The sequence below is a fragment of the Primulina tabacum genome, chromosome 1 (genome assembly GCF_025594145.1).
Source record: "Primulina tabacum isolate GXHZ01 chromosome 1, ASM2559414v2, whole genome shotgun sequence".
NCBI lineage: Eukaryota > Viridiplantae > Streptophyta > Magnoliopsida > Lamiales > Gesneriaceae > Primulina > Primulina tabacum.
Genome location: NC_134550.1, coordinates 237,943 through 263,498, shown reverse-complemented (window position 1 = coordinate 263,498; position 25,556 = coordinate 237,943). Strand labels below are relative to the sequence as shown.

The window sequence follows — 25,556 nt, the reverse complement described above, 5'->3', positions numbered from 1 at the left end:
GGGAAAGAGAGCAACAAAGGGTAATTCAAGAAGCAGAAATATTAGTTATGAAAGAGATGGAAGAAAGGGTCAAAGCTGAACAAGCTAAACAAATCCCAAGTCAAAAGAAACGCTAACATAATGAAGTTGTTTAGTTGTTTTTTTTATCTTAAAGATTGTAATTTCATTTACTCAATGAAATACACTATTTTCTTACCACTTATTTTAATCCTGCTGTAATTATATGAAAATTATTGTATAACCTTGCAGCTGGGTTTTATCATCATCAAAAAGGGAGAAATTGTTTTTTATTATTACCCAAGAGTTTTGGTGATCGACAAAATCAAGACAACACTTCACTGTTTTAGGAAACAGCTGCATATTTTCCGTGTAACAAGTATCAGCTCAACCACCCAGCTTAGCAACCAGACTGCTTCTCAATCAGCTAAAGCAAAAACAGTTTAACCACTTAAAAAAAGGATCAACCAGGTAATACAAAAGAAGCACGACCGCTTGAATTACAGACAGCTGATAACTCAACCGTTTGAAGTAAAAAAAACTCGAACTTTGATGAACTTCCCGAATCGGCTGATTCGAAGATGTCATTAAAAATGATTATTTAATTCTTACTTAATGAAAGACATTCTCTGACCGGTTCAGGACATTCAATGGTTTGCACCGCTTCAAAGTCAACTAGTTCTTACATCAGTCCCGAGAATGATATGCATTTATATCACTATCCCAAAAAGAAAAGATCATTTATATCTTACAAAGGTCTGAGGATAAAAGCAGTTGCCATAAACGAAAACTCTGAAGCAACTCTTCAAAGAACGGGACTCAAGACCATGCCAGCAAAGAGAACATTTAATGCATATCTGAAGAACATTTAATACGGTTGCAACTGATAGTGACAAAACATCCCTCTATTACAAGTTAACGTTACTCATTCCTTCCGACCGTTGGAATGATCGCCTATATTAACAGAAAAGATAGTATGCAAGAAATATACATAACGCGATACATTATCAAATTCACAGCAGTGAAATTATCACAAGCTTGCATACCTTAAAGATTCAGAGCGCACTCAAAAGATTACATAATCCATCGCTCATCAGCACGCACTGAACAGAAAGATACCTGATCATCCAAGGATCATCTTCGTGCTACCAAAATCAAATTGATTATTTATATCAGTAAACTTTTGGTTATTTGATTAAGTTGTAGTGTCTGGTGAAGTGAGTGTTCTTAAAATCCAGAATTGTAAAGTAATCACTAAGAGTTCCAAAACAGGCAGTGTGATAAGTCTTGATTGGAGTGAGATATTGAAAAGAGTTTTTGTAAAGTTAAAGTCTTTTAGAGGAATCCTTCCTGAAGAGGAAGAAGAGGTGACGTAGGAGTTTTCATCTCCGAACATCTATAAAAAACCTCGTGTCTTTACTTCTTGCAAACACTTACTTTTCACACTACATTTTGTTGATAAGTTCGCCAACGGTCTTAAGCTATCATTAGAAATCTTGAACCGTTTTCCGCATTTTACAGCTGTTCACCTTTCTAACAAGTTTGAGAAGAATTTTCAACCGCCTCAAAACGGTTGGAAAACCAATTTTAAAATAAAAAATTTGAAAGAGTTCATTCACATTCCCTCTAAACTATTTCGCGATCCTAACATAAACTTCATATTATCATATTATTATATATTTATTACGTTATTTTATTATTGCATATATAGTTAATTTTTTTCATATATATTCTTGTAATACTATAATTTATTACTTAATTAGAAATTGCACTAAAAATATAATTATAAAATTACACTAAAATTATAAAAAAATACATCTAAAGAGAAAATTAAAAGGATAAAATATCTATAGATATTATAAAGATGAATTATTTGATAAACTAATATAGAAGTTACATTTTACTCTTGAAATTATATAAATTACTAAAATCAATTTATATTACAATTATAATTCAATAACTTTTAATTATATGTTAGTTGAAATAAATATAAATTTTTGATTCTGTTTTTACCCTTACAACAATTAGAATTTGACACATAAATCTTTATTGAGTTTTTTTTTTAAAACTTTATTGATAAGGAGGTCATTTTTTCTTTTTAAAGTTATAAAACAAAGCTTATGATTCACACTTTTATATATAATAGCATAAAGCACATATACCAATTATATAATAAAAACTAAAAATTTTATTTTCTAAAAAATAATTTGAATAATTTTCTTATTAATCTGAGTTGAATATATTGTCATATTAGACGAATAATGTATAAGGCATAATAACCTGAAAATCAACCAAATTATGGATTTTATCAATGCATAATTATAATTTACATAAGTGAAGCACACTAATGACAAATAATTATAAATTTAAAATACTTGTAACTAACTCATCAAAACAATATAAAAACTAATGAAATAATAATATTAATATTGAAATATAACTCATAATATTCAATTTGAATAATACTGATCCTCCTACGAAAATTTTTTACCTTTTGCTTTTATAATTCTATTTTATAGATAATTAATTTTATATCAGAATCGATTTTTTGTAACTACATTAATGAATATTAATTTTTTGTTAAATACAATTTTAAAATAACAATTAAATGAACATATGTAATGAAATACACACTTAAATAATATTATATAGTAAATATCAAATAAACTCAAACAATAATTATTAAATAAAAAATTTAGACTAACAATATGATTTTCACCATAAAAATTTGAAATTTAACCAAAGAAACATTCATAAAAAATGTTATTTTTTGAATTTATTGAATTAGTTAGTTAAATTTCAAAATAATTAAATAAAAATATTAAAATATTATATGTAAAATCTCGAATAAATTGACAAATATTAATCAATGATCATTGCAATTTATATTTGTTATAAAGATTATGTCATATATTTTTTTTAATAGTAGCAAATAACATCTGTATGTTTTAATTACTCATTAATATCCATTTTTCATGCATTACATATTTTGGGTTTTGATTGATGATTGATTTTGACGAACATATTTATATAACTTTTTAGTTATACAATTTAATAAAATAAGCATGTACATACATGGGATATTTCAAATTTGTTGTTTTCTATGATCCATTTTTTAATATCAAATTGATCGCAGTATTAAACATTTGAAATCATTTGCTTTTAAGTTTTAGAGTTGTATCATAATCAAATTATATGCAATATATCTATCACTTCTTTGTTTGTGGATTATTTTATTTTCTTAAAATTTCATAAATAATAAAAGAACATATGTGTAAATTAAAAAATATAAATCAAACGATTGCACACTATCAAATTTTGTATATTGAATTTATAAATTTGTCTAAGATATAATTTCTTTTAAAATTGTTACTATGATCCATTTTTAAATATCAAATAAAATAGTAATATAATATTTGAGACAATCAAACCATTGTTTAACAATTACGCCGTAAATTTATATATTTTGAGAGTTGATTTTGGAACTGAAGTCAAGAAACGATGTTACTTCTGATTTTGGTTTCACTATTCTTGAAAATCATGGAAACCCTTAATGTCTAAATCTTAAACATTTTTACTAGATATTTCAAATACTTTATTAAATTTATAAAGTTGTATGCTATTTAATTTTAAAAAAAAATAGCTACTAAAATCTTTAAATTTTTATTATAGCTAAACTCTCTGAATTCTTCTAAGGTTTTATATTTTATGATATTATTAATATATTAACATACATATATATTAACATACATATTTATTGATATAAATAATTTAATAAACTCTTTACTTTCAATTCATAGTTAAAAACTATAAAATATTATTTTATTATTTACTATCAATTTATTAAACTCTTTACTTTCAATTCTTAGTTAAAATATGCCACTATTAAACTTCATATTATTATATTATTTTATACTTATCATGTTATTTTACTATTGTATATATAGTTTTTTTTTCATATATATTCTTTCGATACTATAATTTATTACTTAATTAGAAACTGCTCTGAAAATATAATTAAAAAATTATATTAAAATAATAAAATAACATGTAAAGAGAAAATTAAAAGGATAAAGCATTTATATATAGTACAAAGATGAATTATTTGAGAAAATTAATATAGTAGTTATATTTTATTTTTGAATTGATATAAATTACTATAATTAATTTATATTGTAGTGATAATTCATTAGAATTATTTAGACTATTAATTATATATTAGCTGAAATATATTAGACTATGTTAGGATCGGGAAAGAGTTTAGAGGGGGTGAATAAATTATTTGAAAATATTTGCTTTTAAAATTTGTTTTCAACCGTTTTTAGGCGGTTGAAATTTTTCTCAAATATTTAGAAATATGAACCACTTGAAAAATGCGGAAAATGATTCAATATTTCTAATGATAGTTTCTACCGGTTGGCAGTCTAATCAATGAGATATAATTTGAAATATAAAAGCTTGCGAAAGGTAAAGACACATGATTTTTATGGATGTTCAGAGATAAGACTCCTCCTAAGTTACCCCTTCTTCCTCTGTAGAAGGATTACACTAAAAGACTTTGGCTTTAAAAAAATCTTTGCAACAGCCCATTCCAATCAGGACTTATTACACTATCTGTTTTGAAACTCTTAGTGATCACTTTACACATCTGGATTTTAAGAAACCTCGGTTCACCAGACACCACTGTTAGTCAAATAATCAAAGGTTACTAATGTAAGTAAAACAATTTGTTTTAGTAGCACGAATATGATCTTTGAATGATCAGATATCTTTCTGTTGAGTACGTGCTTGATGAGCGATGAGTTATATGATCTTTGATTGCGCTCAAATTCTTTAAGTATGCAGGCTCGTAGTAATCGTATTGTTGAAAGCTTGAAGATTGTGTGTCTTTGTCTTGCATACTTCCGGCTCTCCTTATATAAGCTGACATTCCAACGGTCGGAAAGAGATGAGTAACGTCAACCTGTAACCTTGGAATGATGTGTCATTATCAGCTGCAAATACATTAAATATTCTTCAGCAAAACATTTAATGTTCTCTTTGCTAGCATAGCTTTGAATCTCGTTCATTGAAGAGTTACTGCTGAGTATTCTGTTATGACAACTGGTTTTACCATTAGAACTTGTAGGATATAAGTAATCTTTCTTTTCTGGGACAGTGACATAAATGCATATCAATATCGGGACTGGTGCAGGACATGGTTGACTTGTAGCGGTACAAAACTATTAAACATCCTGAATCGATCAGAAAACGTCTTTCATTAAGTGTGCAATAAATAGCTCTTTAATAACTCGATTTAAAGTCTTCAAACAGCCGGTTGAGAAGTTCTTTAAAAGTTTGAACTTCGTCTGCTTCAAACGGTTGAATGGTAAGCGGTCTAAAATTCAAGCGGTTGAAAACTAGGCGATTGTAAGTTTAGACGGTTGAACTGGTTCGTGTTATATACATAAGATTGCAGCTGTTTCTTAGGTAATAGTAATTCCTTAACAATTTCTCTCCTTTTGGTGATGACAAAACCCAACTGCATAACTATACAACAGTTTACAGATAATTGCAAAAGCTTAATAAAGTAAAAATTGTATTTCATTGAGTGAATGAAATTACAAACTCCAGTTGATAAAAAGCAGAAAACAAAACATCTAAACGAATACAGTACATTAACCTTTCTTCTGTTATTTAATATGTTTAGCTTCATCTGCTTTGGCATGCTCTGTAATCCTTTTTCTAACTGATTTTTCTGCTCTCAAAATTTCTTTTTGCCACTCTCTTTCCCTTTTTTGACATCATCATGGACAAGGAATTGCATGATTTCACTGAGTTGTGTTCCTTGGACATTCATACGTTGATCTACATGTGCTTTAAGATGAGATAGTTGGCCTTAAAGCTCAGTGCACATAATGAGATGTGAAGATTTATGCCTGTCTTGTGGGAGGGTAATACTTGTATTCATGGCAGAAAATTGGAGAGGTCAGATTTCATCGATTTAAAGGCTTCCTTCATGTCAAAATGTTTCATGTTAAGAGCAAGAATCGATTGATCCATAGTCGTATGTCTGTCCAAAATCTCCTTCTAGCAGTTTTCCTCCGTCAATTCGTCTTCTTCAGGTTCAACTAGATCGGATGGAGAAATTAATCTAGCCTTCAATGAGACCAATTGAGAATATGATGCTTTTCCAATTGACTTTGAAGGCAGAGGGTCATCAAGTTCAGATGCTAAATTATCAATCACTATGTCAAATTCTTCAGTCGAGACAGGGATTGCTTTGCCTGTGGCTTCTTGTGCTCCCACAGCGTTTGACGGAGCTTCAGATGCAGAGGAGGCTGGAGGTAGAAAAGAAATAGTTACATCGTCTTTCTTTGGGTTAGCAGGTGAAGATACTAACTGTTCTTGGAAAATGCTGTGAGAAGTATTATCAACAGAAGTAGACTTTGGAGAAGAAGAGTTTTCCTTGTGAATCGTGCCTTAATCAAAATCAGACAGAAATTGCACAACTTCTTCGACAGAAATGGGTTGGACTTTCGGAAAGACGGACATACCGAGAGAGGAAGCACAATGGATTTAGTCTGTTGAGCAGATGCATCTTCCTATTGAATCTTGTGATAAGCTGGCGAGAAGTCCGGTTCATCTTAGTGGCAGACTTTCTCAGTAATGGGAACATCCTTTGGCATAATGATTTCATCAGGTGGCACGGTGTTGACCGTAGTACTGGTCATAGCAGTTTCAACCGGTACCTCTAAAGGTGGAGAATTAATGGGCATAGCAGAGGATGAAGATGGTTGATCCTGAGTTGTGGATGGATTTTCGAAGGTCTCATAACCCAGCACTTAATCAAAATTCAGATCTAAGTCTATTTTTCCCTTTTCTTTAACCGCATGCAGTTTAAGTTCCTGCCGCTTCTGAGCGACGATCATTGAGAATGAGAGGAAGTCCATCTCAAGTTGAGAAATAACAGACGAGTCATGTTTTGCGGTTAGACAAGTAGGAACAAAATTGTTCCTTTTCAATTGAATCAGTGCTTGGAAAGCACTTTCCTTCATCTATATTTCCAAGAATTCTCGACGAAGCAGAGCGATTGAAATATCAGAGGTTTCTATCCATTCCAATATGAAAAGTTCAAGTTTGAAAGTTGCTTTGATCTTTCCGGTTTGAAGAAGTGAATCAAAAGTTGTGATCGTTCGTAATTCAACCCATTTGTCAAACATTTCCATTTTCTTTTGAATGATTTCATTGACTCGTTCGTTGGTCAGGACAATGGCAGTATGAATGAGATTGTTTTGCGGTGGCTCCTCGAGCAGAATTTTCTTCCCCTTTTTTTTCTGGTGAAGGAGAGGAATTCCTGAGAAGGAGAATGTGATTTATGGTTCAGCAATCTTGATCCCTTTGAGTTTTGTTTCTTTGATTGCTGGAATCGGAGGAGTAACCAACGGTGCAGAAAGATGCTTTATCATCTTGATTTTTGCAGCTTTGGGATTTTCTGACCGTTTATTCTTAAAAACTTGGGAAACTTGTACATCATCCTTTAATTGTTCATCGGAGCTGGATTTTAGAACCGACTTTCTCTTAGTACCTTTGGGAGTCACATATGTCTTCTTTTACTTAACAAATTCAACCCCAATCTCTGTTTTGATAGAAACGATATCCTCGTCAGTTGGACGATTTTTCTTTATGAACTTTTCAATCGTTGTCTACTTAAATAACTTGGTCATTCCAACTTCAACCATACCCACCAGTTGGACTCCTTCCTGAATTAGCAAATGACAAATTTGAACCGCAAAACCTTGAGACCGATTCTCTCTCTTTATCATTTCAATGAATGTCTTGAATGTGACATCAGACCAGTTGATTTTAAGATTGGATGCGATGGAAGCCATGACAAGAAATTTTTCCAGAGTTATCTTGTCATATTCACCAGCCTTGGAGAAAATCCCCTTTATATCAGCAATCAGTCTGAATTCAATCTTCAAATCTCGTTTTTGGCACGTTGGAGAAGAAATCAGGGAGTCAAAGAGAGACAAGTCACTTCTCCAAAGCTCAATGTTGCCATATGGAAGAGTAGTAAAGTCGGTGATTTCAGCAGCTGATAGTTTAAACAAATCATCGAACATCATCTGAGTGATATGAAGATTCCTTCCTTGAATCCCCGTTTTCCATATAGTCAGTATCAAAGAATTCCTTTAATAGGATCTCAGAGTATTGCTCACTGCATTCCAAAAAAGAACGAAGGCAGAATATTTGAGCATTCGGAACATAGCTTGCATTGGCTTATTGGTCATGGCGAGCACAGATGCAAAGTTGATAGCGATGGTGTTGTGAGCTATGGATGCAGCCATTTGCACGGTGAAGAAGATGATAAAATCTGTAGGACGATCTTTGACAAGCAAAATGTCCAGAAGAATGAGGTATGAAGATAGTAAATTTCTGTATTAGAATAAATTGATAATGCAATGTTAATGTGTGTATGTCTAGTTCGGAGAGACACATATCAGTCCACGTGGAGGACTATCAGTGGAGGGATTTTAAAATTTGAAAAATTTCAGACGACGGTATAATGATTTATTTCAAATTTTAAGAAGATAACTGTCACGTCTTTTAGGGCAGTCACAGAGTTGTGTGTTTTTTACGTAATGACGTTGAGAAACGTTCTCTGCATAAAGAAACGAACCGGTTGTTTTAATGTGATTAGGGGGTAAGCAGCTGAGTCACTCAATTAACATGGGTTGTTCATTTGTCGACCTCAGTGGTTGAAAACATGTTTCCTTTAACCCATTAATTTATCGACTGAACTGATAGTTCCCCCTAAATATATGTATTAAATGGGCTTATCCTCGGAAGATGAACAATGAATGGTGGACATAAATCTCTTCAAATCCTATTGTCAGTAATACTGATTATGATTCTTCGTATGGTTCGAATCTATAAATACGAGCAAACTGGTTAGTCACAAAATCACTTGAAAATTTCAGTAGATAATACGATATCAAAGCAGGAACATATGGACAAGGCGAGTAGTTCTCAGCAACCAAACTTGGTAGAGGAGTTCATGCGGTCCATAGTGGCTGCGAGGAAGCTCAAGATAGAGGATAGCGTCTTGGAGAAGATGCTATATACCAGGAACAAGATCCAGGATTTGCAGTCTTTCCATGAGGAAGGACTTGTTGCCACGAGGAAACAAACGACAACGAAAAATAAGTATCAGCGGCGTCTCTGCGTCGCTCATACTGCTGACATCTTCACGGATGAAGGTGTCTATCTGCTGATGCTCCTCAAGGAGCAGAAGGTTATGAGAGAGATTGTCTTCTCAGAGGACTTCCTAAGGATCTCCACCAGAGGGTTAACCACTTGGTTGACCTTCTGGAGGGGGCAGTAGATGATGAAATCTCATTTGTAAAAGCTCGACTACATCAATAAAAAAATTATTTTGTTTACTGATGTTTTCTCTTTAATGCTTTATTAATTCCTGTATTTTATATTGGCAACGAATCAACATATAAAAATGTTAAAATGACTAAGATAAATCAATTAAACCAAAGATATTTTGAAAATAGGAGAACTTAGTGTCAGGTAGTTGTTTGGTGAATATGTTTGCTGCCTGTTGATCTGTTCAGAAAGATTCAAGACGAATTCATTTCTTCATGACATGTTCTCGGATAGTATGATGTCTAATGTCGATAAGCTTTGTCCGAGAGTGCAATACAGGGTTGTATGTAATGGCTATTGCACTAGTGTTGTCCCAGAAGATGGGAGATTCAGCAGTTTGAATTCCATAATCTTTGAGCTGCTGTTGAATCCATAGCATTTGAGCACAACAACTTCCAGCTGCAAAGTACTCCGCTTCAGCGGTTGACGTGGCAATAGACGTTTGTTTCTAACTGAACCAATATATTAGTCTATCGTCCAAGAACTGACATGATCCGCTTGTGCTTTTCCGGTAAATTTTGCTACCAGCGTAATCTGCGTTTGAATAACCTACAAGATTAAAAATTGAATCTTTGGGATACCAAAGACCCACATTACTAGTACCTTTAAGATATTTAAGGATACGTTTTGCATAAATAAAATGAGAATGCATAGGGTTAACTTGAAACCGTGCGCATAAACAAACCGCAAACACGATGTCTAGCCGGCTGACGATCAGATATAGTAGTGAACCAATCAATAATCTGTACATTTTTGTGTACTGAGATTCTCCCTTCGTCTTTATTCAATTTGATAGATGAGCTTATTGGGGTAGCAGCTTTGGAGCAATTCTTCATTCCAAACTTCTTTAGCATTTCTCTTGTATATTTAGCTTGGTTAATGAAGATGCCATTTTCTGACCGATTGACTTGCAGTCCTAGAAAGTAGTTTAATCCTCCCATCATGCTCATTTCAAAATGTTCCTGCATTAGCTTGGAGATTCTCTCACATAGTTTAGGATTAGTTGATCCAAATATAATATCATCAACATAAATTTGCACAAATAATGAATGATCATATTTTGAAATTTTGAACAGTGTTTTGTTAACTGTTCCAATCGAGAAGTCATGATCAAGTAAAAATTTGGTTAAAGTATCATACAATGCCCTTGCTGCTTGTTTTAGTCCATATAATACTTTATCTAATTTGTAAACATGATCAGGATGAATGTGATTGACGAAACCAGGTGGTTGTTCTACGTATACTTCCTCATTGAGCAAACCATTTAAGAATGCAGACTTAACTCATTTGATATACCTTAAAATCTTTGAATGCTGCAAATGCAAGAAATATTCTAATTGCTTCTAGTCTAGCAACGGGGGCAAATGATTCATCAAAGTCAATACCTCCCTCCTGTCTATAAACTTGTGCCAGTAATCTGGCTTTGTTTCTAATTATTGAACCGTTTTTGTTCATCTTGTTTCTAAATACCCACCTAGTGCCAATTACATGAAGATTAGTAGGTCAAGGAACTAAGTGCCAAACTTTGCTTCTTTCGAATTGATTAAGTTACTCCAGCATAACTTCTATCCAGTTGGTAGCATTCAATGCATCACTAATTTTCTTAGGTTCTAACTGAGAAATGAAAGCAACATACATAAATTCAGTAATAACTTTCTAGTTCTAAGAGGAGCGGTTGGGTTACCAATGACCAGCTCGAGTGGATGATCATTTTTCCACCAGAGTCATGGTCCATATGAATTTGGCTCCGTTGTTTGCGCGGTTGTATCCTCTTGTTCCATTGTCTCCTCATCTATTTGAATGATCTCTGGTTGATGACTGTTCACCGGTTCATTTATCTGATGAGTTTTTTCTTGAGAAATTGGACTTTGTTCCGAGATATGTTTGCCTGTTCTTCTCAAATTTATTTTGTCATCACTGTTAGTTTCAAGGTTAGTAGCATCTAATTTATTAATTGAATCATGAATGCTGCTACTACTATTGTCGTGATAGATGAATGATTCATCAAATACAACGTTTATGGATTCTTCAACAGTGAGAGTTCTTTGATTGTAAACTCTATATGATTTGCTCACTGATGAATATCTCAGGAAGACACCATTATTAGTTTTCACATCAAATGCAGTTAAGTGTGTTCTGCTATTATTATGAATAAAACACTTACAACCGGATATGCGGAAGCAATTTCTGGCTGCTTGCCGGTCCAGATCTTATATGGAGTCTTTTCATGATTTTTATTGATCATGGACTGGTTCTGAGTACAACAAGCAGTATTTACAGCCTCCGCCCAAAATCGCTAAGAGATTCCGGATTCTGCTAGCATAGTCCTAGCTGCTTCCTTGAGAGTTCGGTTTCTTCTTTCTGCGACTCCATTATGTTGCGATGATCTAGTAGCTGAGAGCCCATGCTTGATGTCGTGATCTTCAAGATAGGATGACATGATTGGTTTAGAAATTCAGTTTCTTTATCACTCTTGATCTTGTCCACTGCTACAGTTTTCTCATTTTGGAGTCTCTTAAGAAGTTTGATGAGCTGAGCAGCGGTTTGGTCTTTGAAACTTAAGAATATTACCCATGTGAATCGGGAGAAGTCATCAATTACCACAAGGGTGTATTTATTTGCCCCTAATCTCATTACCGGTATGGGTCCAAACAGATCCATGTGGAGTAATTCCAGGCATCTAGCTGATGAGTTTCTTCTTTTATTCTTGAAGGTTGAGCGAACTTGTTTACCTAGTTGACAGGCATTGCAGATTTTATATTTTGCAAAGTTAATGTTAGGAAAACCAGATACCAACTTAAGCTTGCTAAGAGTGGCAATGAATTTGAAATTAAGATGATTAAGTCGTTTGTGCCAAAGATAATTCTTATTACCATTTAATGCGATGAAACAAGTAGGCGCATTTAAGCTGTCATCATTCCATTTTACCTTATATGTATTCTGCTCTCTAAGCCCAATCAACACAGTATTTCCTGCAGCAGATTTAATAGTGCATGTGTGCTTGTGAAACTCAACAATATAACTGTTGTCATATAATTGGCTTATGATAATCATGTTATAACACAAATTTTCGACTAAAAGCACATCTTTAATGATAATTTTGCCATGTATAATCTTACATTTACCACAGTTTTACCTTTAGAGTTATCACCAAAGGTGATTCTTGGTCCTTTGTAGTTGACAACTTCTAATAGAAGGTTTTTGTTTCGTGTCATGTGTCTCGAGCAACCGCTGTCCAGAAACCAGATGGATTCTCCCAAGTTCTTCTTCTTCAGTACCTGAAATCATTAAAGTAGGAACTTGGTACCCTCTCCTATTTGGGTCCTAAACTGATTAGACTTTTACGGACCCACACCCGGATTATCCTGAGGGATTTTCCTTGGTGTGTCCCAAGATGGATGCGGTTAAGTGCATAATCTCGTGGTGTGTGCAATGTTCTTTCTTTTACAGTATGTTGCCTTGGCCATCTGTCAATCAATCTATACCTCTTTTAAACCCGTCGGCTGTTGTAGTATCGGTTATGTCTTATTTTAGAATGATGTCTGGTTGAACTTGGCTTTCTGCGGAACCAATCTGAACCGTTGTGAACGACTGGATTTGGCCTGCGTCTAAGCCACGATCAGTTGGATTTAGCATTCTCAAATTTGACATATCATATACCATGTCGCCTTCCATTGTTCTCAAGTCTTACGTTCTGATTGCTTTGGACTTCAGGCTCGTTATGTTCATATATCGTACTAGATCTAACAAATTTAGTTGATTTTAAACTGTCTTTTTCTAGCAGTGGTTGAGTTTGTGCTTCAGAGGTGTTGCACTTGTTGATGTTGTAACCTAGCCCGGCTCTATCTCCTGCCGGTTTTTGCATCTCATGCATCCTTTCAAGAGAAGCAGAAGACTTGTTCCATGTGTCGATTGTATTCATCAACCTTTTATTTTCTTTTACCGTGCATGGAACAATCTACTCAGGTCATCATTCTCAGTCGCTAGCAGACATATCTTTAGTTTTAAACCGTCAACCTCCTTTTGCTGCGAGCAGTTTGAGAGAGTTAACTTGTTTTTTAAGTCCTGTTTTTCTGCTTTAGCTTCATCGAATTGCTGCGATAGTCCCTTAAACTCATTTACCATGTCGTGTAGTGTTGTGACAAGGTCTTCTCGTGTAAATTCAATAGATTTGAAGTTAAATGCCATTTCATCCGTGGATTCTGAGTCTTCATCAGCCATAAGACATTTTACTGTATCATCGTTGCTTTCACTCGCAGATAACTTGGATATGGACCTTTCTGAATCTGAGTCTGCCCACTTGCTTTTATCTTCCTCTGCAATCAAAAATCGTTGGTTTTCTTTTTGGTGAACTTTTTGTAATCTTTGGACCGTCTCCTATCAACCGGTCCCCTTCATCTTTCTTCGGCATGTTGCACTTTACAATAAAATGTCCCTTCTTTCCACAATTAAAGCAAGTTTGACCATCATCTGTATCCTTTTTGAAATAAGATTTAGTCGTCTGAGATTGATTTTTACGGATAAATTTACTAAACTTTTGACAAATAGGGACATGACTTCATTGCTCAGTTGCTCAGCCAATTTCTTACTTGTGGACTCCTCGACCGGAAGAGTCACTGCGGTAGCTGCGAGGGCCTTTGTTTGAGAAGTGGATGGTTCTTCTTCAGTTCGTATTCCAAGCTCGAACTCGTATGCTTTAAGATCGGCAAAGAGATCATGGAGCTCAAGCTTTTTCAGATCTTTAGATTCTCGCATCGCTATTGTCTTCACGTCCCATTCTCTGGGAAGAGCTCGCATTACCTTCAGGTCAATTTCACGATTATAGTACTATTTTCCTAGTTAAATAAGTTCAATAATAATAGCATTAAATCGTTCATCAAATTTTGCAAGGGTTTCACCTGGCTTCGCTTTTGCATTATCAAATTTCTGGATAGCGACTGTCAGTTTGTTTTCTTTGGTCTAGTCGTTGCTCTCACATAGTTGTGTGAGTTTTTCCCATATCTCCTTTGCCGTGAAGCAAGTTTTAATCTTGGCAAACATGTTCTTATCCATGGTTTTATAAAGAATTTCTTTTGTGACGTTGTCAAAATTTACCTTATTCTTGTCCTCAGTTGTCCATTCGGATCGATGCTGTTCCACCATTTGGGGAGCACCTTCAGTTGTAACCATAGCTTGATTGACTTTCAAGATCTTCGTAGGACCGTCAATGATGACATACCACATGTCATCATCCTAGGATGCTAAATGTGCCTGCATACTAATCTTCCAGTCATCACAGTCTTCTTAGAAAACATAGGATTTTGTTGAAAGATGTCATGTATAAATTTAAGATATCGATGTTCGAGAGAACCCCGCTCTAATATCACTTGTTAGGATCGGGAAAAAGTTTTGAGAGGAGTTGAATAAACTCTTTGAAAATATTTGCTTTTAAAATTTTGTTTTCAACCGTTTTTAGGCGGTTGAAAGTTTTTCTCAAATAGTTATAAATATGAATCACTTGAAAAGTGCAAAAAACGATTCAATATTTCTAATGATAGTTTCAACTGATTGGCAGTCTAATCAACAAGATATGGTTTTGAAATGTCAAAGCTTGCGAAAACTAAAGCCAAAGGATTTTTATGGATGTTCAGAGATAAGATTCATACTCACATTTTCTTCCTCTATAGGAAGGATTCCACTAAAAAACTTTAGCTTTTAAGTAGCACGGATATGATCTTTGAATGATCAGATATCTTTATGTTGAGTGTGTGTTTGATGAGCGATGAGGTATATGATCTTTGATTGCGCTCAGCATTGTTGAAAGCTTGACGATTGTGTGTCTTTCTCTTGCATACTTCCAACTCTTCTTATATAAGCTGTCATTCCAACGGTTGGAAAGAGATGAGTAATGTTAACCTGTAACCTTGGAATGATGTGTCACTATCAGCTGCAAGTACATTAAATGTTTTTCAGCAAAGCATTTAATGTTCTCTTTGCTAGCATAGCTTTAAATCACGTTCCTTGAAGAGTTACTGCTGAGTATTCTTTTATGACAACTGTTTTTGCCATCAGAACTTATAGGATATAAGTAATTTTTTTTCTGGGACAATGGCATAAATGCATATCAATATCGGAACTGGTGCAGGACATAGTTGACTTGTAGCGGTGCAAAACCATTGAACGTCCTGAACGAATCAGAGAATGTCTTTCATTAAGTGAGCAATAAATAACTCTTCAATGACTCGATTTAAAGTTTTCGAATAGCCGGTTGAGAAGTTCTTTAAAAGTTTGAACTTCTTCTGCTTCAAACGGTTGAATGATAAGCGGTCTGAAATTCAAGCAGTTGAAGACTAGGCGGTTTTAAGTTTAGACGGTTGAACTGGTTCTTGTTATACACAGAAGATTACAGTTGTTTTCTGAAACAATTAAGTATTGTTTTTATTTTTTCGATCATCAAAACTATTAGGTAATAGTAATTCATTAACAGACTACTAATTAATTATATATTAGGTGAAATAAATAAAAAAATTTGATATTTCATTTTTACCCTTACAACAATTAAAATTCTACATATATATCTTTATTGAGTTTTTGGATTTGTATTAATAAGGATGTCATTTTTATCTTTTGACGAACACTTTTCAAAAGTATATATTTTTTAAGTGTTTTTATCCTTTAATATTTTTAATAAAAAATATATATTTTTATTTTAAAATATAGTCTTTTAATATTTTTCTTAGAATTATCTATCAAAAAAATGTTATTTCTCTAATATATTTTTATTATCAAATACTTATTCAATTTTTACGTAACATTATTTCAAAGTTTCTTATGTTGCAATTTTCTATTAAAAAATAAAAATATTATTATGATCTAATGTGTAACGAGTTAAAAAAAATAAATATACCAATTAAATGAATAAATAATATATTGACTTCTATAAATTTAATATCCCAAATTTTACATTAAATTTTATATATTTTTTCACCAATGTCCATGCAATTGATATAAACAATAAATAATTTTTGGGTAATGTAATAAAACCACAGTGCAAAAAAATTGTTCATCGTCCACATTTTTATAGATAATTATAATCATAAGTAACATAGAGTTATATAGATATGGATATAGATTCGGACAACGAGGAAAGTAAAGACATTTGAAGGACCTTATGTGAATATTGGTAGATTTTTCTTTAGCATTAAACTACATGTTTATCGTTGGATTTTCAATCTACATACCCAAGACTTTTATATAGGATATGGTTATGATTGTAAAGTAGTTGACATTATTGTTATTCTTTCATTATATTCGTCAACCCAGTGTGTTTATACGGGTAATATATTTTATTTATTGATAAGGAAAAAAATCCAGACCCTGGGCCAATAGCTTCATTTCGCAAGAATTGGATATAACAAAAAAATTTTAAGAAATAAAAGAACTTGGTAAAAGCTTGAAAATTGTATGCATCTATAAAAAAGAAAGAATAAAATTATATAACTTTTTTCTATTAATGGAATTACGAAAATAAAAAATTTAAGTAGCGTGTCATTTATTTTAAGATGTTTATAATTTTATTTTATTTTTGTTATTTTTACACATAATAAAAATACTTTCAATGTATTTATTTAGGAAATAAGACAATGCAATATCTAACACAATGGACATACCTTGTTACTTTTTATTCAAAGGCTGGCACTCACTCCATTCTTAGTTAGAAGTATAGATATGTACATACATACATGGCATCAGACTGGCTCTACGTGTGTACTCTGCGCCACGTTAGGGCAGCTTCAAAATCCAGGTGCGCTGAACTGAACAACTTTGTGTGTGCTATTATATATTTCAGAAACTCTCTCCTGATTAATGTTTGCACCGAACAAACAAGGTCCTTATTGATTCCAAGACCTTAAAAAAGGTTTACCCATGGATGACTCATGTATCCCAGGATTCTGCTGTGGGACTCCCCTCCACCCCAGGCTACTGATTTTAACACCAGCGGTGCCTGTCTCGTGACCATTCAAGTAGTTAAATGCATTAGGTGCTTCTTGTGCCAGGCTGCTCGGCGGAATTCCTTCACCAATTCCACTGTAGTTTCCAGCCTGGATGAATCTCTCCAATGAGCTCATTGGAACATAATTGGCAGCAGGTCGCAGTTCAATACATTCAGAAAGTACGCTGAATAGGCTTTGATCTGAATTACGTCCGCCACTAAAGCTATGGACACCACTTTCATAGGGAGCCCAGACATCTTGGGCACCACTCTCACCTGAATACCAGTTCTGATTTAACTCTACACTGTTCAAATAAGGTTGAGAGGTAGCTGTCATGCTTACCGAGTTAACAGCGGCCCAATCATGAATATTGACCGGAACCTGCTCCTGCCTTGGCATGTTAAACCGACTTCCATCAGAATATATACCGTCCTGAAGGGTTTGATGCATGTAAAAATCATTAAATATCTTCGGCTTTGGACATAAATGAAGTGATGGGTGAACTTGTTCCGTCAAATGCCCATCAAATTGACCAGCGTACATCAGATCATTAACGCGCTGGAAATCTACACCCAAGTGCTTTTGCTCGTGATGGTATGATAAACTATTATGGCCCTTGAAGAACGAGAGTGATTCACTTTGATCTTGGTTAGAGTAGGAGTTGAAGAATGACGTAGGGTCAGATCGCCTGGAAAGCATATCCTTCCCAGCATCTTTATCTTGCCTGTCTGTTTCCATATCAAGTATTCGCAATGGTTGCTCCTGTATTAACGGTGTTCTCTCAAGCTTCAACTCTTGAGAAGCATAACCACCACTAGCGGCAGCAGATTGAAAGTAGGAACCACGAGCATCACCTGTTGGCCAAACATCACTAGCAGATGTAGGAGGAACCCGCTGGTCAACGGGAATATTCGCACGGCTTACATTTCCCGTGTACGTTGAAAAAGAGGGAGTATCGTCTATTTCTGCACTAGCACTGTTGACAAGGGATTCCATCTCCAGGGATTTGATCTGAAGATTGCCAGAAATTGAACCATTTTGCTGTTGATGCTTATCCTGACTAACAGGGTTGCATGATTCTATCAACACATCACTATTCATAGAGCTTTTATCCATTGAAGCAACCTGCTGCGGATGGTGATCCTTACTGCAAACATGGTCAGGCATATCACCACGCTCGATCTTAACTGTGTCCTGTGCTTGCTCAGCAAATACATAATCCATCCTTTTAATCTTTTCAGCCTGATCGTCACATAAGAAACAAAAATAAGTAAACACTGCATGAAAAGTTAATCAACTGCCAGTTAACCGAGTATATCTATTTCCAAAATCTGATATTCGGACCAACACAAAAACAGAAAAGCAGCCAAATCAACCTGCTGTACTGACAATATTTCATCGTTTGCCAGCTCATTATCCCTCTGCTCTAAAAGCATGTCATCAAATTGATCTTTCCCCACAACCTGACCTCATTGCACAAGAAACTACACTTTCAAAAGAGTCAGCAACAGGAAAATCATAAAAAAATAAGTAAGAAAAGAACGAAGCTAATAAACCTCAATAGCAATTGCAGGGAGAAATTCATAAGCGCTATCATCTGAGGGTTTCATTAGCTTATTAGAACGTTCTCTGTCCATATCCAGAATAACCTACACAAATGTATCGAGGAAAAAAGCAGTACTGGATGTTTTCTGAATTTTGTAAAATGAGGTATTTGATGAATGGTCCATCCCATGACAATCAGAATTTTCTAGTGCGGAAGAAAAGACAACAAACCTCCTCAGGCTTTACTTTTTTTCCCATCTCTTCACCTAGAGACTGTATTAACTGCTGCCTCGACGATCGACTCTTTCTCCAGTAAACGAAACCATCAGGGATGTCACGTTTTACCAATTTTAGCCTGTAATGAGAATATCATAATGCAAAGAGGATGCTAAAGAGCTTAAATTTTAAGCTCAAAAACAAAATAACATCAACAACAAACCAGTAATCATGCAACTTCTTCTCTTCTTCCTCCTCAAATTTCTCAAATGGTTGCACATTAAGTGCGTCAATGGTACCCAAAACATTATTCAGAGACCTAGGCTGAATGCTAATGCCAGCATGTTTCATGCTACTTTTAACTCGTTCATGCTGTTGCTTGCTAACCTGAGAAACCTCAAGTAAAACTTCCTCATAATCGTTAATGATATTTAAAAGGCACCCAAAATGAGACAGGAGAGCATAATACAATTGTGCAATGCCGACCAAGAAAGGCTGCCAGAATTTTTCACCGAAAAACTAAAGTTGCACCAAACCACCTTGACATAAGACATGTATTTGGCTCCATCATCTTCATGCTGGATATTGTGTACATGTAGCTTTCCTCCTTGTCTAGATACTGCAGCCACTTCTTGCCGACTGAACTCACTATCACCTGGTTTGTTCAAGCAGACTTTTCTGCACATTTGATTAGATGAAAGAATCAGATAACAAGATCTGCTTAGATCTTTCTTGTGGGATTGCAGAGTAGGAGGGACAAAGATAAGTTGGAGGAAGTAAACTGAATAACCTTCTTTCAAAATCCCCATGCACCATTTCCAGATTCTGGTTATCACTGCCATACTCTTTCTCTGAATTAGCCCAAGAACAAGAGTCAGGTGTCGCAACAAGGTTCTCTTCAGCATCATAAATTCCAGTACCTGATAGAGGCACATTTTTCTCAGCATAATTCCTAGTCCTGCTCATAAATTTTATTTCAGAATCAGAAAAGCCTACCTAAGGAAAAGAAACAAGGCAACATGATCAAGTATAATGTCTCTCGTATACAAAAAAATTAATATAAAAAATCACATGCATTTATAACGAGGCAATTTCGTTAATTTAAAATTAAGATGCGATTTTTTCTGACTTAAAAAGATAAAAGAAGGCTATAATGTAATATAAGAAAAAAAATGCTATAAAAGTTGAACATAAATAGCATAGTTATTTGGAAGCAGGGACCATCTTTAAAACAAACATGTACAGGATAAACTATGTTTAGAAATATAGGTGCATACAAAACCTCAGCCAGGTTCAGAGCTGGCAACAGCTTAAGGTACAGAATCCAAATGCGAAAAGAATTTAAAGTACACCCAAGAATAAGTATAAAACTTCCAAGCGTCAATAAACAATTCCAAAGTGACACCATCATAAAGACTTTTACTATCAAAGTAATACAATTCCAAATATATTTATTGACCTCAATTCCTTCCAAATTATGCCAAGAGAATAGTGGAAAAGCCCAAAGATTCAACGACCCAACAAGCATACTAAAACAGAGAACCAGACACACAAAGCCCAAGTCAGGTTATTTAGTTTACAAATAGAATGTGATAATCATGAAAACATAGGCATAGGAAGAGAACAACCTCCGTACTTTATGCACAATATCCACTCCAGGATCCATACAACTAGCCCATTTTTCCTTCCACAGTTGCAAATTCCCAATCATGCTGGCAAAAGAGGGACACGTCATGAGAAAAACAACTTTAAGTAAAAACACATCCGAGATATCATAAAACATAACTATATATAGTTGACAAAACTCCATACTCGTTATGATACTTCCGTAAATGTGAGTAGTAGGCCTTCTTGCAAGCTTTGAGGCACTGCTCCTCGTGAAGAACACTATCAGGATGGAGCTCTCCAAAACAGAGAGAAGCACCCCTGCGGCAACAAAACTGAAAATCACTGGACAGTTAAAACTTATTCAAGGAACTGAAAAGCACATCCAAGCCATTCAAATTGGAAACATCAATTCTCTTCAGAAATGAAGAGCATTCCTCCCTCACAAAATCACATGGATTACAAAGGACCATGAAGTTCAAGTGCTAGAACATTTGTGAAGTTTGTTTGTTACTTGCGAAATTACAAAGATGAGATTTTGTACAATGTGGCAGATATAAATGACTGCCATAAACTATATGGAAAACTTTGGCACTACGATATTGATGTCATTTGTTCAAATCGTGATAATACCTTTACCTTTCAGTGGTTCAAAAAGAAGATTGCATTGATGCCACAGTCCCAACTATCTAACTGCAATTTGGTTAGTAAGAAAGAAATATTACAGGTTTAGCCTTCTCAGTTGAAATAAAGGAGCCAGGATTTCTGCCCTGCTATAAAGCGCCGCATGCATCTTAGCTTATTTCCAACAAATTGGGCATCTACATGGTGTTCAACATTCCCTAACTTCTAATATGGATGAAGAATTCCTAAATCATTTTTGAAGGACATCCTGGAGTTGCTCGACAATCCTTGAAGAATAGTAATACAGACAAATCGAAGTGCCCAATCATACTCTAGACAATGTTACTACCTAGTGGTGACAAACCAGAGCAATAGAACGCTGCCCTTCCACAGATTTAGTTCACCTTAAACAATGTGACAAACACCCTACCAAAAAAACATCTTTTTATGTTGTCCATACTAGCGTTCCAAAGCATACTACGGATTTGATTCGCCTTCCTCATTAATTATAATACGGAGGATTTTGTACATTTTGTAACGAATTCAACAGATTCACAACGAAGAGTGGAAAAATCTCAAGGAGGCTAACTCTCCGTACAAGTTGGATGCAGACAAGCTTAGTCGTGACTCGTGAAGAGATTTTTACTGACGGATATTTGGTAATTGTACATTTCCTGAAGAATAAATCACTAGTCCACACTTACAGTAAGTTCAAGAACAAAAAACTGATCATTTCAAAGTTCTCAAGAAGATTTAGAAAATGCTTATAAAATAGATTTACATGTGCGTGAACATCTCCAATAGTTCCAAGGCATCTTTCAGTACTTTCTATCTTTGCACCAATGAAACTCCAGGATAAGAGAGTAGAAGATTGATGCAACACGGTTTAATAATTTTCTATTTTTAATTTCCTGATGTATTTTGTATATTATTTTTTAAACTGCCTAATAGCATTAAAACTAGAAACTTAAACGCAATAGAATTACTATTACCTAACTGAACTAGGACTATTATTGGTATCTATCCTATCTATTTATACTATAGATAAAGGATAGGGTTCTTCGTGGTCCGACTCTGTGACACACTATAGAATATCTGAAGGTTGAGGCTTTTAATGGTCCAACTTTGTGAAACCAATTGATTTTTACGAAAATACCCGGATCAACTTAGAAAAGTATAACCCCGATCAACTCAGGAAAAAGAAAATTCAGAATTTACTCAATGATGAGCAAAAGGAAGCATCCATGTAATGCTGAGAGCATTGAGAAAATAATGAATACAGAAAAGCCACAAGTAATATGCTAAACACATTATATATACTAGAAGATCCTCGTAAGATGGAATATCATAGTTATAAGAAATGTGATGTGTATTGAGAAGCATTGGTATCATAAGCCTAGGCTCAAATATCAAGGCGTGGCACATACATTATTAAAGTGAAATACCTAGAGGGGTAACACTGTAAAGCTTAACGTTTGAAGAAAAATTCATAACACCTTAAAAACTGTTGAATAACAATGAATCAATATTCATGAATCTATGAACAAGATGATGCATTGTTATCTCGCATTACACCTAATTTACTATCCATGCAATTAACACACAATTAAAAACACCTCAGACGTTTAGCATACACCAAGGTTAAGACTTTGGTTTTACAGACTTATGAGGCACACTACATCAAAAAACTAAGTTTTCGCATGTGTCGAGGCACAAGAGCTGAGCCTCACTTAAATTCGAGCATAGGCACACCACACACATTGAGGGCTTTTAACAACTATGCGCAATGTACTTTTGATGCATTCTCTCACTCATTGTAAGTTTAACAAAACAACAACAATTTCTTGGATTAGACTTGGTCCTTGCTGGATAAGTCTTCAAAATAAATGAAACCAAAAGGCACAACTTCAAGGCCTCACAAAGTAGGTTCAAACCATGACAGCTGAATAGCTGATGAAAGGATATCACCAAATAAATTTAAGAAAAAATAAAAGAGACTTATTTAACGATATACAAACACAAAACCAAAATATGATAGCGGGAAAAGCGTTAAAACTCGATCAAAACAAAATAAGAAAATTTATTTGATAAAAAGGCCAAGAGTTGTTCAATGAAATATACAGAAACATAGATAGTACAAAAGAAAAGAATGCATATTAAGACTTGCCATATGAGGAAAGGATTTCCGAAATGGAAATTATCCCCAGCAAGCAATTCTTGAACAAGACTATCAGGCTCAGCTTCTTTGGGTAGAAATTGAGATAGAAGACTTCTTTCATTTTTGGAGAACAAACTCTGCCATACCTATACATAACAAGATTCATTGAACAGAAAATTCCGCAGCAGCGGGGGGTGGGGCGCGTACGACTTATGGAACCATGCATCCATAGTTACCTCATAAGTCAGAATCTCAGATAAATTTTCTAATTCAAATATCTCCTGAGGAACAGAAAAAACATCAGCCAATATATTATGGCTATGAGGTCCAGGCTCAATAAATGGAATCCAGTGCCTCTGAGAAATACCAATCTGATCCCTCTTTGAGACAACACTCTTCTTCTTGTTATCCCACTCCAGAGAGATAGTAGGTGCCATATTCAGGGCCAGCTGAGGTGGTTTCAACTTCTTCCTTTTTACCATATATTGTTCATAAGATTTGCAGCCAACCAAACTGGAAGCATTCACCCATTTTCCGCTGATTGGCTGTCATATTCCAAAAAAGATATATCACAAGAGTCCCCAAGGGAACATTGGCTATTTTGCCCTCAGCAAGCAAATCTATTCCTTCAACATGAAAAATCATCAGAAAAATAATAACGTCAACAGTTAAGCATGCACCCCCATTAAAATATACAAACTCAGAGAGATAACTTTGTTCCTCGAAAACACCAAAATCACTATATTTGTCCCATGAACGTCCTTATATAACATTTGTGATTCTTAAAAAGTTCAGCAAATATAGTCAAAACCATGCGTTGTGGAACTCAAACATTCTTCAGATAAAGAGATAAGATGACGCAGCATTCAACGCCCAACCACCTGATTATTACGTTTGTTTTTGTTTCTTGTGGGAGGGGGGCATAAAACCTAAAACAATGAAGAAATTTCACGCGGAAAAGCTAAATAGTGAAACAGACAAGCGACTGAGTTAGAATGTTATTTGACAACGAAGAAAACGAGGGGGTGAAAAATGGAAGGCAATCGCAAACAGAATGGGAAATCAGAGAGATGCAGAAACCCCAACAGGAAAAGGCAAACCACAATTAATTGAATCCAAAAAGACAATTGGCAAATAAAAGATGAAAAATTAACAACAGTCGCACGGTCAATTGAAAACATGAAATAAACCCTAGAAATATAATCGGAATACCTGAAACGTAGTGAACGACCGAGAGAAAAAAGGGAGCTCGACGCCGCGAGTATACGGTAAAATAATAATTTCGCGTGGGCAGGGAAGAAACAAGGGCTGGGGAAGAGTCTGTGGGTCGTTATGCGATTGACGAAGAGGAAAAGAGAGGGGAAATGAAGAAAACCCAGAAAAGGGAAATTTAGGGAAAAGGAGGGTATTTTGAAGTATTTAATAAAAAAGATCCATAAGTCAATTTAGTTAACTGTATTTGTATTTTAAGTGTAAATATATCATTAAATTTGATTACATATATATATATTTACTTTAAATTTAAACTCGTAATTTATTCTCATCGGTCGACTCAACCTAAATCTTCTCTGTCGACCTCCTTTTCATTTTCTTTCTGACTACAATTTTTCAACACAAATCGACGCAATGACTAATAATAATCTGATAATATTAACGTTTATTTCGATTTATTGTTTATTTTCGTTGGTCGATCGACTGATTGAAAAAGAAAACTTCGACCATGTTTTGGTCGACCCAAGCATGAATCGACCAAGCTTAGATCGACCATCTATCAATGGTCGACCAACCAATGGTGACCATTGTTTGGTCGACCATTGCATTGGTCAAAGACCAATTGTTGGTCGACCAAATAATGGTCGATCAATCATGGTCGACCATTGTTGATTGTTGGGTCTATCCAAGCTTGACATTTAGGTCGACCAAAAAACAGCGTAGGTCACTCATGTTGTCGACTCAATGACAGCCCCAATACATTGGGTCGATCATGGTCGACTATATTGATTTTGGATCGACATGTCTCG

At 34.6% G+C, this 25,556-nt stretch overlaps 1 protein-coding gene across 1 annotated transcript; it reads right to left on the bottom strand.

Annotated features, from left to right (window-relative positions):
* Window positions 1-16,921: 16,921 nt before the first annotated feature.
* On the bottom strand, window positions 16,922-24,887 carry LOC142528866 (uncharacterized). Its single transcript, XM_075634506.1, has 13 exons — window positions 24,864-24,887; window positions 24,748-24,798; window positions 23,772-24,080; window positions 23,545-23,681; window positions 20,961-21,074; window positions 20,777-20,860; window positions 19,939-20,106; window positions 19,688-19,826; window positions 19,372-19,535; window positions 19,164-19,287; window positions 18,944-19,036; window positions 18,764-18,850; window positions 16,922-18,629 (listed from the first exon to the last, which is right to left on the bottom strand). The coding sequence occupies exons 3-13, from the start codon at window positions 24,015-24,017 to the stop codon at window positions 17,286-17,288; spliced, it is 2,700 nt and encodes an 899-aa protein (XP_075490621.1). The 5' UTR covers window positions 24,018-24,080; window positions 24,748-24,798; window positions 24,864-24,887; the 3' UTR covers window positions 16,922-17,285.
* Between the last annotated feature and the right edge of the window lie 669 nt (window positions 24,888-25,556).

Excerpts from the sequence above, each read along its gene's own strand:
- LOC142528866 (XM_075634506.1), bottom strand. The coding sequence starts at position 24,017 with ATGGTAAAAAGGAAGAAGTTGAAACCACCTCAGCTGGCCCTGAATATG. Across the intron at positions 21,075-23,544 it reads GGAAATCCTTTCCTCATATG|GGGTGCTTCTCTCTGTTTTG; the intron begins GCAAGTCTTAAT and ends TTGTTGCCGCAG. Across the intron at positions 19,288-19,371 it reads AAGAAGTTGCATGATTACTG|GCTAAAATTGGTAAAACGTG; the intron begins GTTTGTTGTTGA and ends TTCTCATTACAG.